The sequence below is a fragment of the Melospiza georgiana genome, chromosome 19, assembly GCF_028018845.1.
Source record: "Melospiza georgiana isolate bMelGeo1 chromosome 19, bMelGeo1.pri, whole genome shotgun sequence".
NCBI classification, from domain to species: Eukaryota; Metazoa; Chordata; class Aves; order Passeriformes; family Passerellidae; genus Melospiza; species Melospiza georgiana.
The window spans coordinates 9,332,681-9,346,945 of record NC_080448.1 but is presented as its reverse complement, the minus strand read 5'-3'; the positions used below and the strand labels follow the sequence as shown (position 1 = coordinate 9,346,945).

Below are 14,265 nucleotides of genomic sequence, written 5' to 3'. Positions count from 1 at the left end.
CTCCCTGTCCCCCCCAAGCCCAGGGCAGGACAACAGGCCCTGTCCTGTGTGTCCTGCAGGGTGGCCCTGCAGATAGACAGGGTGGGGACAGCTCTGCAGCTCTGCAGCTCCCAGTGCCTCCTTATCTGGAGCCAGCCACGCTGTCCTGTCATGGCTGCTGGGAGGGCTGTGGCACTTGGGGGTCTCTGTGGCACCTGGGGGGTCCCACACCAGCTGTGGGGACACTCAGGTCCCCTCTGCCACTGTGGGGTACAAGGCCACGGGGCAGGGTTGCCCTCGGGTGCTGAGCAGGCAGCAGGGATGGCAGGCACTGCCAGCATGGGGACAATGCCATGGGGACAGTGCCATGGGGACAATGCCACGGGGATAATCCCTGGGACTCACCTGGAGCTGGCAGGGCTTGGGGGACTCAAGGACACTGCCTGTGTCACTGCTCTGCACACTGGGGTGCCTGTGCCACAGTTTGGGGACACTGCAGGCTCCAGGACTCCTCTGGGTCACAAAAGGGACCAAAACAGGAGGTCCCTTGCAGCCCTCAAGTCCCCACAGCCTCACGGCCTGGGACAGGCTCAGAGCAGGGCTGGACCCTGTGCCCCCTCCTGCCAGGGGCTGCCCAGGCCATGCTGCCCCTGTTTCTGTCACCCAGAGGTGACAGAGGGTCCAGGGACACCTTGTGTGGCAGGGCAGGGTCCCTGATAGCCCGAGGCTGCTGCTTATCGGGACCCGGAGCACAGGCAGGGGATTGTCATTATCACCTCCCCCCAGGCGAGTTCCAGGAATGCCAGCCTGGCCTGGCACAAACAGCCCGGCACAATGGCACAGCCCCGGCTGCAGGATGTGGCCCTGTGGGGACAGACAGGGCTGGGGGACACAAATGAGCGGGGTCATGCACAGGCAGGTGACACTCATGGTCAGGGGTGGAGCCGTTTGGGGACACGCGTGGTCAGGGGACAAGTGTGACCAGGGTCATGTGCAACGAGGGGACACAGCCCTCTTGGGGACACACGTGCTCAGGAGGGGCCCTTGGGGGGACACGGCTGTGGGTTACATCCCTCCAGGGGACACAGGTGGCCAGGGGAGGTGTCTCCCTGACTGGGGGAGACGTCCCTCCAAGGGTCACATCCCCCTGGGAGGGGGAATGCGCTTCCAGGGTGTCCCTAAGGGCAGGAGGGCAAATCCTCTTTATGGGGACACACTGCTAGGGGTCATGTCCCTCAGGGCAGCAAATGTGGCACTACAGAGGTCACCCACCCCAGGGGACACAGCTCCCTGCGCCACGTGTACCCTGTACCTCACCTGAGGGTGCCTGGGTAGGGTGACCCCCACTCCCAGATGTCCCTGTGTCCCCCAGATGTCCCCCCTGCTCCCCATCCCCATGGTCTGCCACCCCACTCTGTCCAACCCCACTGTCCAGCAGCTGGGAACCAGTTTGCAGTGGGGAACTCCCAGTTCAGGGTCCCACGGCAATGGGAATGGATAATCCTGGTGGCCACAGGAGGATGGGACATTTGTGGGGCCACCCTGAAGTGGAAGACACAGAGGGTGGCCCCTTGCAAGCCCCAAATCCCCAAATTCCCCCATGGACAATGCCAGGCTGGGTGTGGGGAGCTGCTTGGGGCGGTGCTCCCCCGGGCATGAAGGGGTTAAGGGCCCCGTCCAGCTGTGCAGTGCAGATGTGAGATATGCAGATGAGGCAGAGCAGGTTTTATAAGGCGGGTGCAGACCCAGCACCCCACAAAGCCCCAGTGCCACCCCACAGGTAGGTGCCACCACCTGGGAGCCCCCCTGTCCTGCTCAGGGAGGGTGGGACTGGGGGACAAATGTGGGGTTTGGGAACTTGTGTCCTGCTCTGGGGTGGGGTTATGGGATAAAAGGAGGGGTTAGGGGGCTGCTGTGGTGGGGAGGAAATTGGGAGCCCTCAATCCCACTCTGGGGAGCAGGACTGGGGGGCAAAGATGGGTTATGGGGATCTTGGGGTGAGGGGACATTTGGGAACCTCTGCTCCTCTCCAGGGTGGTGGGAATGGGGTGACAAGGAGGGACTGGGGGGACACCTGGGCAGGGAAGCACTGAGAACCTGTGCTGCTCTGGGGTGGTGGACCTGGGAGGGATGAGGAGCAGGTGGGGAGGTGCTGGGGCAGGAGGGGACGGGGCCGGGGGGACAGGAATGGATGAGGGTGACACCGGGGTGACAATGGGCTCCCTGAGCACGCCGAGTGTCCCTGCAGGCTCTGCTCTGCTCCCCGCGCTGTCCCGGGCAGGATATCATCATATACTGTAAGTTGGCTATGAGACACTACAGTATAGATGATGTACTCCCCGGGCTGCACCGACCGCCTCCCGCCACCGCCACCAGCGCCGGGACACGCCCGGGACACCGGGATGAGTGACACGGGCTGGGGGGACATCCCGGGCTGGGGGGGGGCAGGATCCGCACTCAGCCGGGCACCCACGGCCGGCGGGGAAACCGTTACCATTACTGAGTTTAGTAATGGTAACGGTTCTGCCGACGGCCGGCAACGCGGCACGGCACGGCATGGCACGGCACGGCACGGGATGGCACGGGATGGGATGGGATGGTAAGGACAAGTGATGGAGCCCTGGGGACGGGCACAGGACAATAAAGATTTGAGTTACAGAACCGTGGCTCCACTCTCCTTCCTCACCACATCCCCCTGCAGGCTCTGGGCCTGGTGGAACTGGGCACTGGGGTCACCGGGAGCACCGGGAGGGCACTGGTGACACTGGGGGGGGCACTGATGACACTGGGAGCACTGATGACACTGGTGACACTGGGGGGGCACTTGTGACACTGGTGAAAGTGGGGGGACACTAGTGATTCTGGGGGGCACTGGTGGCACTGGTGACACGAGGAGCACTGGTGACACTGGAGGGACACTGGGGGACCATTGAGGGCACAGTGGGGACACTGGTGACACCGGTGACACCGGGAGCACTGGTGACATTGATGACACTGGGGAGGGGGCACTGAGGGCACAGAGGGGGCACTGGTGACTCCGGTGACCCCGGGCGCGCCGTGACCCCGCGGTGCCGCCCCCTGCACTCCTCGGTGCCGCCAGCAGGGGGCGCTCCCGGGCCCCACCCCGCCCCGCCGGCTCTCGGCCGTTTCCATCCCACAATTCCCCGCGGCCCCGCGGCGCTCTGGCCCCGCTCTCGCGCTCTCTGTGCCCCCGCGCCGTTCGCCAATGGGCGCGGGCAGCGCTCACCTTCCCGGCGTGCCCCGCGGCGCGCCAGCATGGCGGCTCCCATGGCCGCGGCCGCCGCCCGGGCCGCGCTCTGGGCCGCCGGTGCCGCCGGTGCCGCCGCGGCAGGGCCGCTCGGGCTGCGAGCAGGTGCGCCGGGACCGCGGGGGTACTCTGGGGGCGGCTGGATGCGGCTGGATGCGGGAGGTGTCGGGCGGGACGCCGAGGGGCCTTGTGGTGGGGTGAGCGCTGCCCGGGCGCTGCGTGTGGAGGGGGCGGCCTACGCGAGCTTGGTGTGTTTTAGGGATGTTCTTGGTACATTCGGTGTTTTCTTCCAGCTCGCCTCCCGGGGAGCCGCTGGAACGGGGGCGGCTCGGCGCTGGGGAGGATCCTGAGTGTTCCCAGCCGGTGCAGCAGGAGCAGCTCGGTGCTGGTCGGGATCCCGGGAGTTCCCAGCCCCTGGAACGGGAGCGGCTCGGTGCTGGGTGGGATCCTGAATGTTCCCAGCCGCTGGAACGGGAGCGGCTCGGCCCTGGGCAGCCTCCTGGGCATCCCCGCCGAGGCCCCACCTGCCACTCTGGGCCAGCACCCGCCGCCCGTGGCCACCGACAAAGGTGAGTGGTGACAAAGGTGGGTGACGGCAGCTGCCGCCCCGCCCCAGGGCTATCCTGTATCCTGACCCCCCGCGGGTTTGGCACCATCCGAGCTCCTCCTTTCCCCGGCAGAGGAGCAGAAACGCCTCCTGGAGCAGCGGCCGGACCAGCCCCCGCAGCCCAGGGTGCTGAGGATCGCCATCATCGGCGCCCCCAACGCCGGGAAATCCACGCTCTGCAACCAGCTCCTGGGCAGGAAGGTGAGGCTGGGGGGGCAGCTCAGGCTGTTTCTTGGTTTTTTGGCTGTATAACATGTTTAATTGATTCCCTGCAGGTTTTCCCAGTCTCCAAGAAGGTTCACACCAGCCGCTGCAAGGCCCGGGGTGTCATCACACACGAGGACACGCAGCTGGTGAGTCCTGGGGACCAAGGGCAGCATTTGCTCATCTGTGTCCCCTGGGATCGCCTCTCACTGCACAAATGTGGGGTTTTGCCCTGAGCTCTCACTGCTGGCAAGCTTGAAACGTTTGTTTTTCCTTTTCCTAGATCATTCTGGACACGCCTGGCCTCACAAATCCCTTAAAAGCCAAAAGGTACCACCAATGAGCTGGGGAGGGGGGTGTGTGCTGCCTAGCAAAATAAAACAGGAATGTGATTTTCAGTGTGCAAAGTTTGTAAAACAGGAGTGAGCTGAATGCATATTTTAGCCTTATTTTGCTTTCCAATAATTTTTCCTGTTGCAATTTCAGTAGCACAGAGAGCCTGTGATGTCCTTTGAGCCTTTTTGTGTGTGGTTCCATGTATCTGCACATGGCAAGGGATGTCACAACCCCTAAAGCAGCTGAAATGGGGGAAAACACTGGTTTCCCCCTAGTTTGAGAGGGAGGAAGACAATTATAATGAAGTGTGTTTAGTTTATTCATTTGTATTTGTGTTTCAGGCATAATTTAGATGAAGCCATGCTGACAGACCCATGGGACAGCATGAAACACGCAGATTTAGGTTGGTTTTCAACTCTTTTTGCATCAAACCAAATCCTTTTTTGGCACACAAGTTCCCAGCTGTGGTGTCTGGGTGTTTGCTGGCAGCACAGGGAGTGTGAACAGGGAAGGAAAGGCAGAGAAAAGATCTGGAATATTGAGCTGAGGAGGGGATAAGAACTGCCTGGAGCCAAGGGGAGGCACTTTGGGTTCATAATTGGGCTTGGATGTTGAGATTTAGCACGTGTGGTGTCATTAGGGTGACATGGGTAAGCTGCATTTTTAGTGTTTTCAATAAAATCCTTCTTTTTGTGCCCCTCCTGAGGAGGGGAGTGACCACAGACTGTAAAGCTGCAGGTGAACATTCTGGAAAATGTGGATTCATCCTTTTTCCCCTCCCTCTTTCCTGGCAGTCCTGGTTCTGGTGGATGTGTCAGATCACTGGACGAGGAACTCTCTGAGCAAGGAGGTGCTCAGGTGCCTGTCTCAGTTCCCCCACATCCCCAGTGTGCTGGTCCTGAACAAGGTAAACCCTGCTTGTTCTTCTTCAGGCACCACCTGGCTCAGCACTGATGGGTTTTGGGTCCCTGGTGTGTTAAAGGACATTCCAGAGTATTGAGGGGTGTGTGTACCCATTAAAAAGCAGAATCATCCCTGAATTTGTGCTGCTGTCTGGGGGTTAAATCCATCTGGGAAGAGGAGCCAGGGAAATCTCAGGTTCTCAGTGCTTGGGCAAACTGTGCTGGCACAAAACTCTGCCAGTTTTGGCCTCTGTCTGGTCACAAAACTGCCCTGTCCTGCAGCAGCTGCTTCCCTGGCTGGTTTCCTGTGGCTCCTTCAGATCCAGGGCCCAGCTGCCCACCTCATTTGGGATAAATCTTCCTTAGGATAAATAATTTTCTCTTTAGGATAAATAATTTTCTCTCTCTCTGCCTTCAGGTGGATGTACTAAAGAAGAAATTTCTCCTGCTGGAAATAGCAACTGACCTGACAGAGGGGATTGTAAATGGAAAGAAACTGGAAGTGAAATCTTCACCTAAACAGGATTCTCGTTCTTCAGTAAAGCTTCCCCTTCATCCCACTCAGGCTTCTCCAGCTGAGAGCAAAGTGCCAGGGTCTCCCTTTGGGCAGGAGAGGAATCAGGAGGCCCAGGAGGGCTCTGGTTTGGACAGGAGCAGTGATGCTGGGGCTGCTGGCACAGGGGAAGGGCCACAGCACCGTGGAGTCAGGGGTCTGAAGGACATGAAAGGCTGGCCACACTTCCAGGAGATCTTCATGCTGGCAGCTCTGCGTGGGGAGGAGGTGGATACACTCAAGGTAACTCCAGTCTGAGTTGTGTCACAGCTGGGACTGGGGTGGGAGCCTCAGCTTCTGTTCCTGGCCTGGGATGGGGGAAAATGTCACATGTCAACGTGGGATGTGTCCCTGCTGCACCTGCAGGGTTTTCTGTACAAAACTCTCACCTGGGGCTCTCCAAACAGCAGCTTGGAGCAACAAGGATCCACCCAGTACTGTCTGTGAGCTCCAGGGCTTCTGTGTGACACACACAGCCCTAGGGAGGGATGTCACAGCTTCCCTTCCTCCTGCCCCTGCCCAAAACCCCAAACCACTGCCCCAGTGCCAGGCCAGCAGCAGTGCCCTCCCTGCAGGGGCAGCTCAGGGGTGGTGGCACCGTGTGGGTGACACCGGGGTGCTGTGCCCACAGAGGTACCTCCTGATGCAAGCCAAGCCAGGCCCCTGGGAGTTCCACAGCGAGGTCCTGACCAGCCAGTCACCCCAGGAGATCTGTGATAACATCATCAGGGAGAAGCTCCTGGAGTACCTGCCCCTGGAAGTGCCTTATGGAGTGACTCAGGTGGGAATGTGCCCAGGCAGACTCGGCCATGAGCTGTTTTATTGGGAATTTTGGGCTGTGTGATGAGAATCCCTTTGTTTGGATCCTGCCAGGCCCTGTGGGGTGACTCAGTACTTGTAGGTGTGCTCTAAGACCCTTTCTGTGTGTGAAGGGGCCCCCTTTGTGTGCTGGAGTGTCCAAGGGAGGGGTGCTGGGGGCTCCTGAGGGTTTTCCAGGATTGCTGAGTGCTCCATTGCTGTGGCAGGTGACACACGTGTGGGAGGAAGGAGAATGTGGGGAGCTCCTCATCGTGCAGAGCCTCCTGGTGCCCAGGGAGTCTCACAAGGTGAGTGAAGGAAGGGAGATGGGGTGCTGGGGAGGGTGAAGGGAGGTTCCCCAAATCCGTCCTTGCTGTGCTCCCCTCTCCCTCTCCTTTGTACCCAGTACTGGCCAACTGTGTTGCCTCAGGGTTTAATGCTGGAATCTCCCTCGTTGTTTCTGTGGCTGCACCGTGGTCCTGGGTGAGTTTGGTGATGTTCTCTCTGGGTTTTAACACAGAGGATGTTGATTGGAAGAGGAGGAAAGGTCATCAGCAGGATTGCTCAGGAGGCTGGCCAGGACCTGATGAATGCTTTCCTGTGTGAGGTGCGCCTGAAGCTCAAGGTGGAGGTGAAGGGCTGAGCACCTGGTGTGTTTTAACAGCCCTTGAACTCTCTGATCATGTGGAGAAACCAGTCCTGGGGGTGTTCTGGCACCTTTGTTGAATCCAGAAATAGAGGATGATGGCGTTAATACCGTGGGCTGAAGTGAATATATTGTTCTTTGGGGGAACAGCCCAAACTGAAATAAAATCTCCAGACTTCCTATGGCATCTGGCCTGGGGACAGACACTGGAGAATCAGCTGCACCCATGATTCTGGTGCTGCATTCCCAGAGCTGCCCCCTCTTCTTTTGGGCTGTGTCTCATGTCCTTGCTCTCAGGGGTTTGTACGTGGGACTTCAGGAGCATCTCCTGCAGCAAACAAAGGGTGGCAGTGAGGCATTATCAGCACATGTTTGCAATCCCTTCTGAAGGCTGAATCGTGGTCACACAGGGGGATGAGGCCACCCCAGCCCAGCTGATGGTCTTGTGTTGACTTTCCTCCCTGCCCTGATGAAGCTGGTGGGTGCAGGGAGTTGGTTTTGGGAGTTTGCTGGCAGCTGGAACATCTGTAATGCCTGACTGGCTTGTCTTCATGTAAAACCAGCATGGACCCACTCTTTAGGAGTTCGAGTAGTTTATTCTATCACTTACTTCCAAGTCTTCACTCTTTGCACCAGGGTCACAGATAGAAACACAGCAGCTGTTGCAGCTAAAGAATGCCCCAAAGTGGGAAGAGTAGCAGGTTCTGCAGCTCAGGTGTAACAGAGAGCACTTGGCACCACATGTGTGTCCCTGGGCCTGGTGTTTGGGGCTTGTTTTATCCCTTTGTCAGGTGTTTGGAGCACTGGATACCTTCCTGCCAGAAATCCAGGTAATCCAGTTCTAAATTAACATCCCTGAGGGAAGAAAACCCCAACAGGGAAGAGATTGGGAAGGGTCTGGAACCCAAACTTGATCAGTCTCTGTCCCTCTCTGGTGCACTGTGAAAGAGATGTTTTAGCCTTCTGCTGAAGAATTCTATCTGGAATGTGAGATAACTGAAAACTGGGTTGGGAACCCTGCACAGAGTGTCTGTCCTTGTTCCCCAGGAGCAGGGGGTGCTGTGCTCCCTTCAATGCTGCTGTCCAACTTTTGTATTTCCCTTGCAATAAAATGAGGTCCCAGCACAAGTGATTGTTCTCTCCTTTATTCCTCGCTGGCAGCCTGACCTCACAGCCACCACCTTCCCTCTGGTTTATTCCAGCTCAAACCAGGGCACTTTGATGTCATTCCTCCTTCCCAGCTGAGCTTAGACCCCGTTTTCTGAGCTGAGGCTTGTGAAGGTTGCACCTTGTGGGGGAAAGGGCTGGGCAGGCAGGGTTGGAGGGGTCTCATGGCACGGGGCACAAGGGGAAGCTGTCCCCTCTGTGTGGCCGTGTCAGGATCACCCTGTGCTGCCCCAGAGCTTCATCCCACGCTGCTTCCAGGCATGGAGCCGAGTGCCCACAGCAACAGCCACCCCTGGGGACAGAGGAAATGCTGTTGGCATGGCAAGGGGTGAGTGTCACCTTCCTGAGCTGCAGCTCCTTACAGAGCTTTGAGAATTAGGTTAATTATCCCATTGCAAGCCCATCGCAGGGGTGCAAATCCTCACTTCCCTGTGGGGAGCAAACTTCCCCAAGGGCTGACCCCAGCTGTGGGGGAAGATGTCTGTCGAGACCTCGGTATGGGCAACACCGGAGCTGTGGCAGAGCCACCTCTGTGTCCCCTTCCTGACCCACCTGCAACCCCCTGTCCCCTCCCTGCCATGTTCCTTCATGTCTTCCCTGTGGCCCTGCCATGTCCCTCCCTGTTCCCCAAATGTCCCCTTCACATCCTCCCTGTGCTCCCCCCATGTCCCCCAGTGTGTCCCCGCCGTGTCCCTTCCCTCATGCCCCCCAGTGTCCCCCAGTGTGTCCCTGCCATGTCCCCCCTCGTACACCTCAATGTCCCCCAGTGTGTCCCCGCCGTGTCCCTTCCCTCATGCCCCCCAATGTCCCCCCAGTGTCCCCCAGTGTGTCCCTGCCGTGTCCCCCCAGTATCACCCAGTGTGTCCCTCCTACTGTCCCGCCATGTCCCCCAGTGTGTCCCCCCCTCATACCCCTTTATGTCCCCCAGTGTGTCCCTGCCATGTCCCTCCCTCATACCCCCCAATGTCCCCCCAGTATCCCCCAGTGTGTCCCTCCTACTGTCCCCCCATGTCCCCCAGTGTGTCCCTGCCGTGTCCCTCCCTCATACCCCGTAATGTCCCCCAGTGTGTCCCCCCGATGTCCCCGATGTTCCCTGCAGTCCCCCCGGTTACCGGCAGGGGGCGGCGCGGCGCTGCCCCCCCCATTTCCCCCCTCCCCTCCCCTCCCTCGCTCCCGTGGCCGCGGGGCCGCGCGTGCGCGGGGCGGGGCGGGCGGCGCGCGGGCCGCGCGTGCGCGGGGGCGGCTGCGCAGCCAGCACGGCCGGGGCGGGCGGCGGCGGCGGCGGCGGCGGGGCCGGGCGGGCACAGCGGCGGCGGCGCCATGAGGCCCGGGCAGGGGCACCGAGAGTAAGTGCGGCACACGGCGGGAGCGAGCGCGCGGCCCCACCGGCACCTCCTCCTCCTCCTCATCACCATCATCGTCCCCCTACTCACAGCGCGGCGGGACCGCCGCGGTTCATACCCCCCCCCCCCCACCCCACCATTGTCCTTCCCGGGTGTCCCCTCCCCCCGGCCGCTGAGGCAGCCCCGGTGTGCCGACCCGCCCCCTGTCGCGACACACGCCGCCTGTCGCGACAGTCGCTCCCAGCCCGCCTCGCCGGGCTCTCCCCCGCTCAGCGCGGAGCTCCCAGGCCCCCCGGTAGCCCCGGCGCCCTCGTTACCTGTCCCCGGTACCGCGCACACGGCCCCTGATCGCGATAGTGCGGCAGCTATCGCGACAGAAGGGCCGTCAGGGGGAAGGGGGGGATTGCGGTCGCAGTGCGAGCACATCCTTTGTGTGATTCTTTCCCAAGAAAAGTGTCTTTCTGCGAGAGACTCGCGGGCTGGTTTGGGCTGGAAGGGACCTCCCAGCCCATCTCTGCCACGGGCAGGGAACAGGTATCGCCAATAAATCATCCGCCGCTTTTATTCCCCACCAACCCATTTTCAAGTGTCTGAAGAAGAAGGAGAAGAAGAAGAAGAAGAAAACTGCAGAGCTGGACTCCAGTTCTCAGTGCACTCGTGCAGCAGCAAAGTGCTGAGATGGTTTTGGTTCTGCAGCGTGTGAAATGAATCTCCCCGACCAACACCTGCGAGGGCTCAGACGTCTCTCACCCTCCCCTGGTAGCTCTAGGTACAAGTTTAGGATAAATCACACATGCAGGTTGATAAGTTCAACCAGAATTTGTTCTGCTCGCTTCTTCCTACAGTCCTTTATTTCTCCCTAGTCGCATTCTCAAGAAAATGCAAGTTTTTCTGGAAAACTTTTTTTGCAGCAATACTTTTTTTCCTCCTTATTGCACAAACCCGGTTCTTTGTTGCTCTGGTCGCTGCGAGAGAGGAGGGAGCTGGGAGCTCTCAGGAGATAAGGTTGGGTTCCTAAGTGATGTCATTTGTGCTGGAGCAACGGTGGTGACTTTGTGATGGAATAAATCCTCCTGGACGTGTTGGGGCTGTGTGATTGTGTGTGTGTGTGCACTGTGGAAACTTGGTCTGATTCAGCAGCCGGGCTGAGAAAATTCTGTGCTCCACAGGCAGTGAGGGAGTAGAGTGATGAGAGTTGCATTTTCCTTTCAGCCTCTTTATTTCTGATCAGGGCTTTTTAAGAATTTGAGCTTGTTAGAGTCTGTTCATTTAACAGTAGGGAAAGATGCTGTTCAGGGGTCTTAAAGGTGTTGGAGGTGGGGAGAGCAGAGTTTTGCAGCCAGCAGCAGAGTGAAGGATTCAGGGAGAACTTTTAGAGGGGTCTGGTGTCCTGTAAAGCCAGTCCAGAGGGTCTGGAAACTTGGAGGGGAAAAGCAGTGATAACAGAAAGCAAGCTTAAAGCAAATGCATTCACTATTAATTTTCAGCGGAGGAATGCTTGGATCAAAAGCGAGTAAGAGTCAGAGGGTAAGGTTTGCAATTAACACAGGATCTAAGCTTTCATGGAGAAATGCTTCCACAAAAGAAAGGCTATTTGTTTTCCAAATGATATTTACACGGGGTAGAATTTCTGAGGTGAAGAAATGAGAATTGCCCCTTGTCTGGGGGAGCACAGGTCGGGCAGGAGCTGGAAGAGGAGTTGATGAATTGGCTGTAATTCGCAGGCATCGCTTCAAATATTTTGAATATTTCTCAACTATTTTAAGAAGCTGTATTGAATTCCAGCCCAACCAGCCTGATAGTCTGGGGAGAGGAAGGATGCGTATTGCTGGAGCAAGAATTAAGCAAAAATAGATAAATCTGACATAATGGTTGACAAGGGAAAGCTGATTGCTGAAAGATGCTGGCATGCTCTGTTTTTGCATGCTTGGCATATATTCTGTTGTGTTACATGGCTTTTGAAGTGTAAAAAAAAAAAAGGAAAGAAATCTCATTTTGTGCTGAGATAAAAGAAAAAGCAGGTGCTTAAATTCTGTTAAGGATCAGCTTTGATTCTGACATGAAGTAGTGACCTCTCTTGCATTTACCCCCCTGTCATTTTGTGAACTTCTCAATTGAATAAATAATTCACTTAGCACCAAATAAATGCCATTTAATAAGATGGTATTTTTGATCCCCCTTTTCACTTCACATTGCAAACAGTTTCACACGTTTTCAGCTTGAGCACAGCCTGGGGTGCTATTTCTGTTAATAGCATTAAAAATATGTTGGAGAATGTCCACATAGTATTGTTTTTTTCTCCAAATGTGAAATTAAGGAACCGTTGTGTTCTCTGCAGCTTGGATATTTGCCTTCATTTAAGCCTTATTTGTATTTGTTTCAAGTTGTCCTCTGATAGATAAGCTTTTGTATCTGTGCTTGCTTCTGGGAATTGTTGCCAGATCAAGAGAAGTGAGGATTTTTGTCAAGGACTGAAGTATCTATCTCTATTTCCCAGAAGCTGATACAATGTGCAGGAGCCTCAGCTTGCTGAAATGCCTGGATGTGGGATAGAAACTTTTATCAGTGCTTCCAGTGCAATATTTTACTTTTTCACATTGGTTTGTCCATTCATTTTTCACTCTTCTTCATTTTTGACCATGACTTGTTACTGGCCAGCACACAGAGATGGGGAGAGGAGGAAATAGAAAGTTTTGAGTTTTGCCCTGGCTTGCCTCACCCCAAAAACCTCCATCACCAAAACCTTTTATATCGTGTATACTCCTGGCTCACTCATCTTTGGTGAGGCAACAGTGAGAGGAGAGTCACAGATTTATGAAGTGACTTGCAGGGTTCTGGGATTTATGGAGTTGCTAAATGCACCAGCCAGGACATAGCCACGGATTTGTCTGAGTTATTTAACAGATGATCAGCACTTTTAAATAATTGCTTTAAGAACATGCAGTTCACTGAAATGCTACACCCAGCAGGTGAGTAACAGGTCACTGTGTTGTGTAGTAGTGTACTCATTTATCAGAGGCTGGTTTTGGGGTAAGATTCCCCTGAGAATGAGTAAAAGTTTCACAATTTTCTTCATCTGTAATGAGTCTATCACCCCACCCTTTCCAATTTTCAGCATTGGAGATGTTTAAACAATTTAAAACGTTCTCAAACTAGGAAGTGAAGTGAGTAATTGAGTTTTTTATTCCTTATGTGGTATGCCACATTCCCATTTTCCCATTGTATTTTGTGACTCTTGTTGAAATCTTTTACCACATAGATCTTGGAACATTTTATTCTTTTAATTACAGATTGTTACTTTGACTGTGAATGCTAAAATGAGTTTGTCACATCATTAATCTTTCTACTTTCAAGGAAAAAAAAGCTTTCCAAATACCGATTGAGGAACAGAGCTCCTGAACAGGCATTCTGCTGGCTGACATCCAGAAAAGTTGTTCTGAACTTTACCCAAAGATATTTTTCCAAGGGGTTGTAATCTTTCAAAAGCTGATTTTACTGTCCAAGCAGGGCATAGCTTGTCCTACACCAGGAGCTGACAGAGACCTCTGCGTTCATCTGCTGCTGGTTCCTGGGTTTTTAGTAATTTGATTTAAATGAACACCTAAAAAGCCAGCAGCTGTAGCTCATGGCTGATCCAACCTCATAGATCCTGTAGGAAATTAGGAAAAGGTCCCTTTTCCTTATTTCAGCACATTCTGTCTGGGTGTCCCTCCACACCTCCCCACTCATTTTGTATTTGTTCTGTGTTTGCTATAATTATTCCCCCATTGTGCTTCAGAATTATTCTTGGTTTATGTATTCCCATTGCTTAACTTGTTTATGCTGTGTGCGTGAGGATTAATCCAAGTTTCCAGGGTTTATGAGGAGAATGGTGATATTTCATTCTTGGAAGAATTTCTCAGGAATGCAGTTTGGCTGCAGCGTGGATTTGGTGGGGAATAGTGGGGGTGTAACTCTGGGGGATGAAAACTGGGGAAGATTTTTCATGTGAGTTCCCAAGTCCCGTGCAGGGATTCTGGAGTGCCTGGAATGTGTGGAGCGCTGGGTTGTTGATGTATTTAGAGATAAGTGAACTGTTCCAGGCTTCTAAATAGATGCATTGATGGGTGTACTAGGGGGAAATGTTTTAGAAAACAGGTTCTGTGTAAAAGCAACACTTCTGAGACAAACCTTTAAGTAAATTCTGCTGAATTAGTTGACAAATCCTGCCTGCAGCAGGTGTGGGTCCTGTAGGATGTTCAGTGGGCAAGGAGTGCTAACATTTAATTTCTTACGGTGTCTGTAGTAAAGGTGATGCAGAAAAGGTGAACCGTGAAAGTGCAGCTATTTTTAGTTTTAAAGAAAAAAAAAAAGCAGCAGTCAGAAAATGATCTACTAAGTGATACATTGCTGACGTCTGTGGTGCAGCCAACCCAATTAAGGTGCCATATATTGTTTCCAGCAGGGTTCTGATTGTTTCTAA

At 55.1% G+C, this 14,265-nt stretch overlaps 2 protein-coding genes across 4 annotated transcripts in view; both read left to right on the top strand.

The window, feature by feature from the left end:
• Positions 1 to 3,255: 3,255 nt before the first annotated feature.
• ERAL1 (Era like 12S mitochondrial rRNA chaperone 1) lies at positions 3,256 to 8,418 on the top strand. Of its 2 annotated transcripts, none has more exons than XM_058037538.1 (11): positions 3,256 to 3,352; positions 3,541 to 3,816; positions 3,928 to 4,055; positions 4,130 to 4,207; positions 4,342 to 4,388; positions 4,736 to 4,797; positions 5,189 to 5,301; positions 5,715 to 6,092; positions 6,481 to 6,630; positions 6,875 to 6,955; positions 7,168 to 8,418. In XM_058037538.1, the coding sequence occupies exons 1-11, from the start codon at positions 3,256 to 3,258 to the stop codon at positions 7,288 to 7,290; spliced, it is 1,533 nt and encodes a 510-aa protein (XP_057893521.1). In that variant the 3' UTR covers positions 7,291 to 8,418. The 2 variants fall into 2 exon arrangements, with proteins under 2 accessions (XP_057893521.1, XP_057893522.1); XM_058037539.1 differs by lacking the exon at positions 7,168 to 8,418 and adding an exon at positions 7,054 to 7,161.
• A 1,341-nt stretch (positions 8,419 to 9,759) lies between these two features.
• FAM222B (family with sequence similarity 222 member B) overlaps positions 9,760 to 14,265 on the top strand; it is a 36,186-nt gene continuing 31,680 nt past the window's right edge. Inside the window, exon 1 of one of the 2 annotated variants that reach the window (XM_058037486.1) lies at positions 9,760 to 9,806. The gene's annotated coding sequence lies outside the window, so the exon portion shown is untranslated. The remainder of the gene's footprint in view (positions 9,807 to 14,265) is intronic. The other variant, XM_058037488.1, reaches the window with a different exon arrangement.

Excerpts from the sequence above, each read along its gene's own strand:
- ERAL1 (XM_058037538.1), top strand. The coding sequence starts at position 3,256 with ATGGCGGCTCCCATGGCCGCGGCCGCCGCCCGGGCCGCGCTCTGGGCC. Across the intron at positions 3,817-3,927 it reads GCCCGTGGCCACCGACAAAG|AGGAGCAGAAACGCCTCCTG; the intron begins GTGAGTGGTGAC and ends TTTCCCCGGCAG. Across the intron at positions 4,056-4,129 it reads ACCAGCTCCTGGGCAGGAAG|GTTTTCCCAGTCTCCAAGAA; the intron begins GTGAGGCTGGGG and ends GATTCCCTGCAG.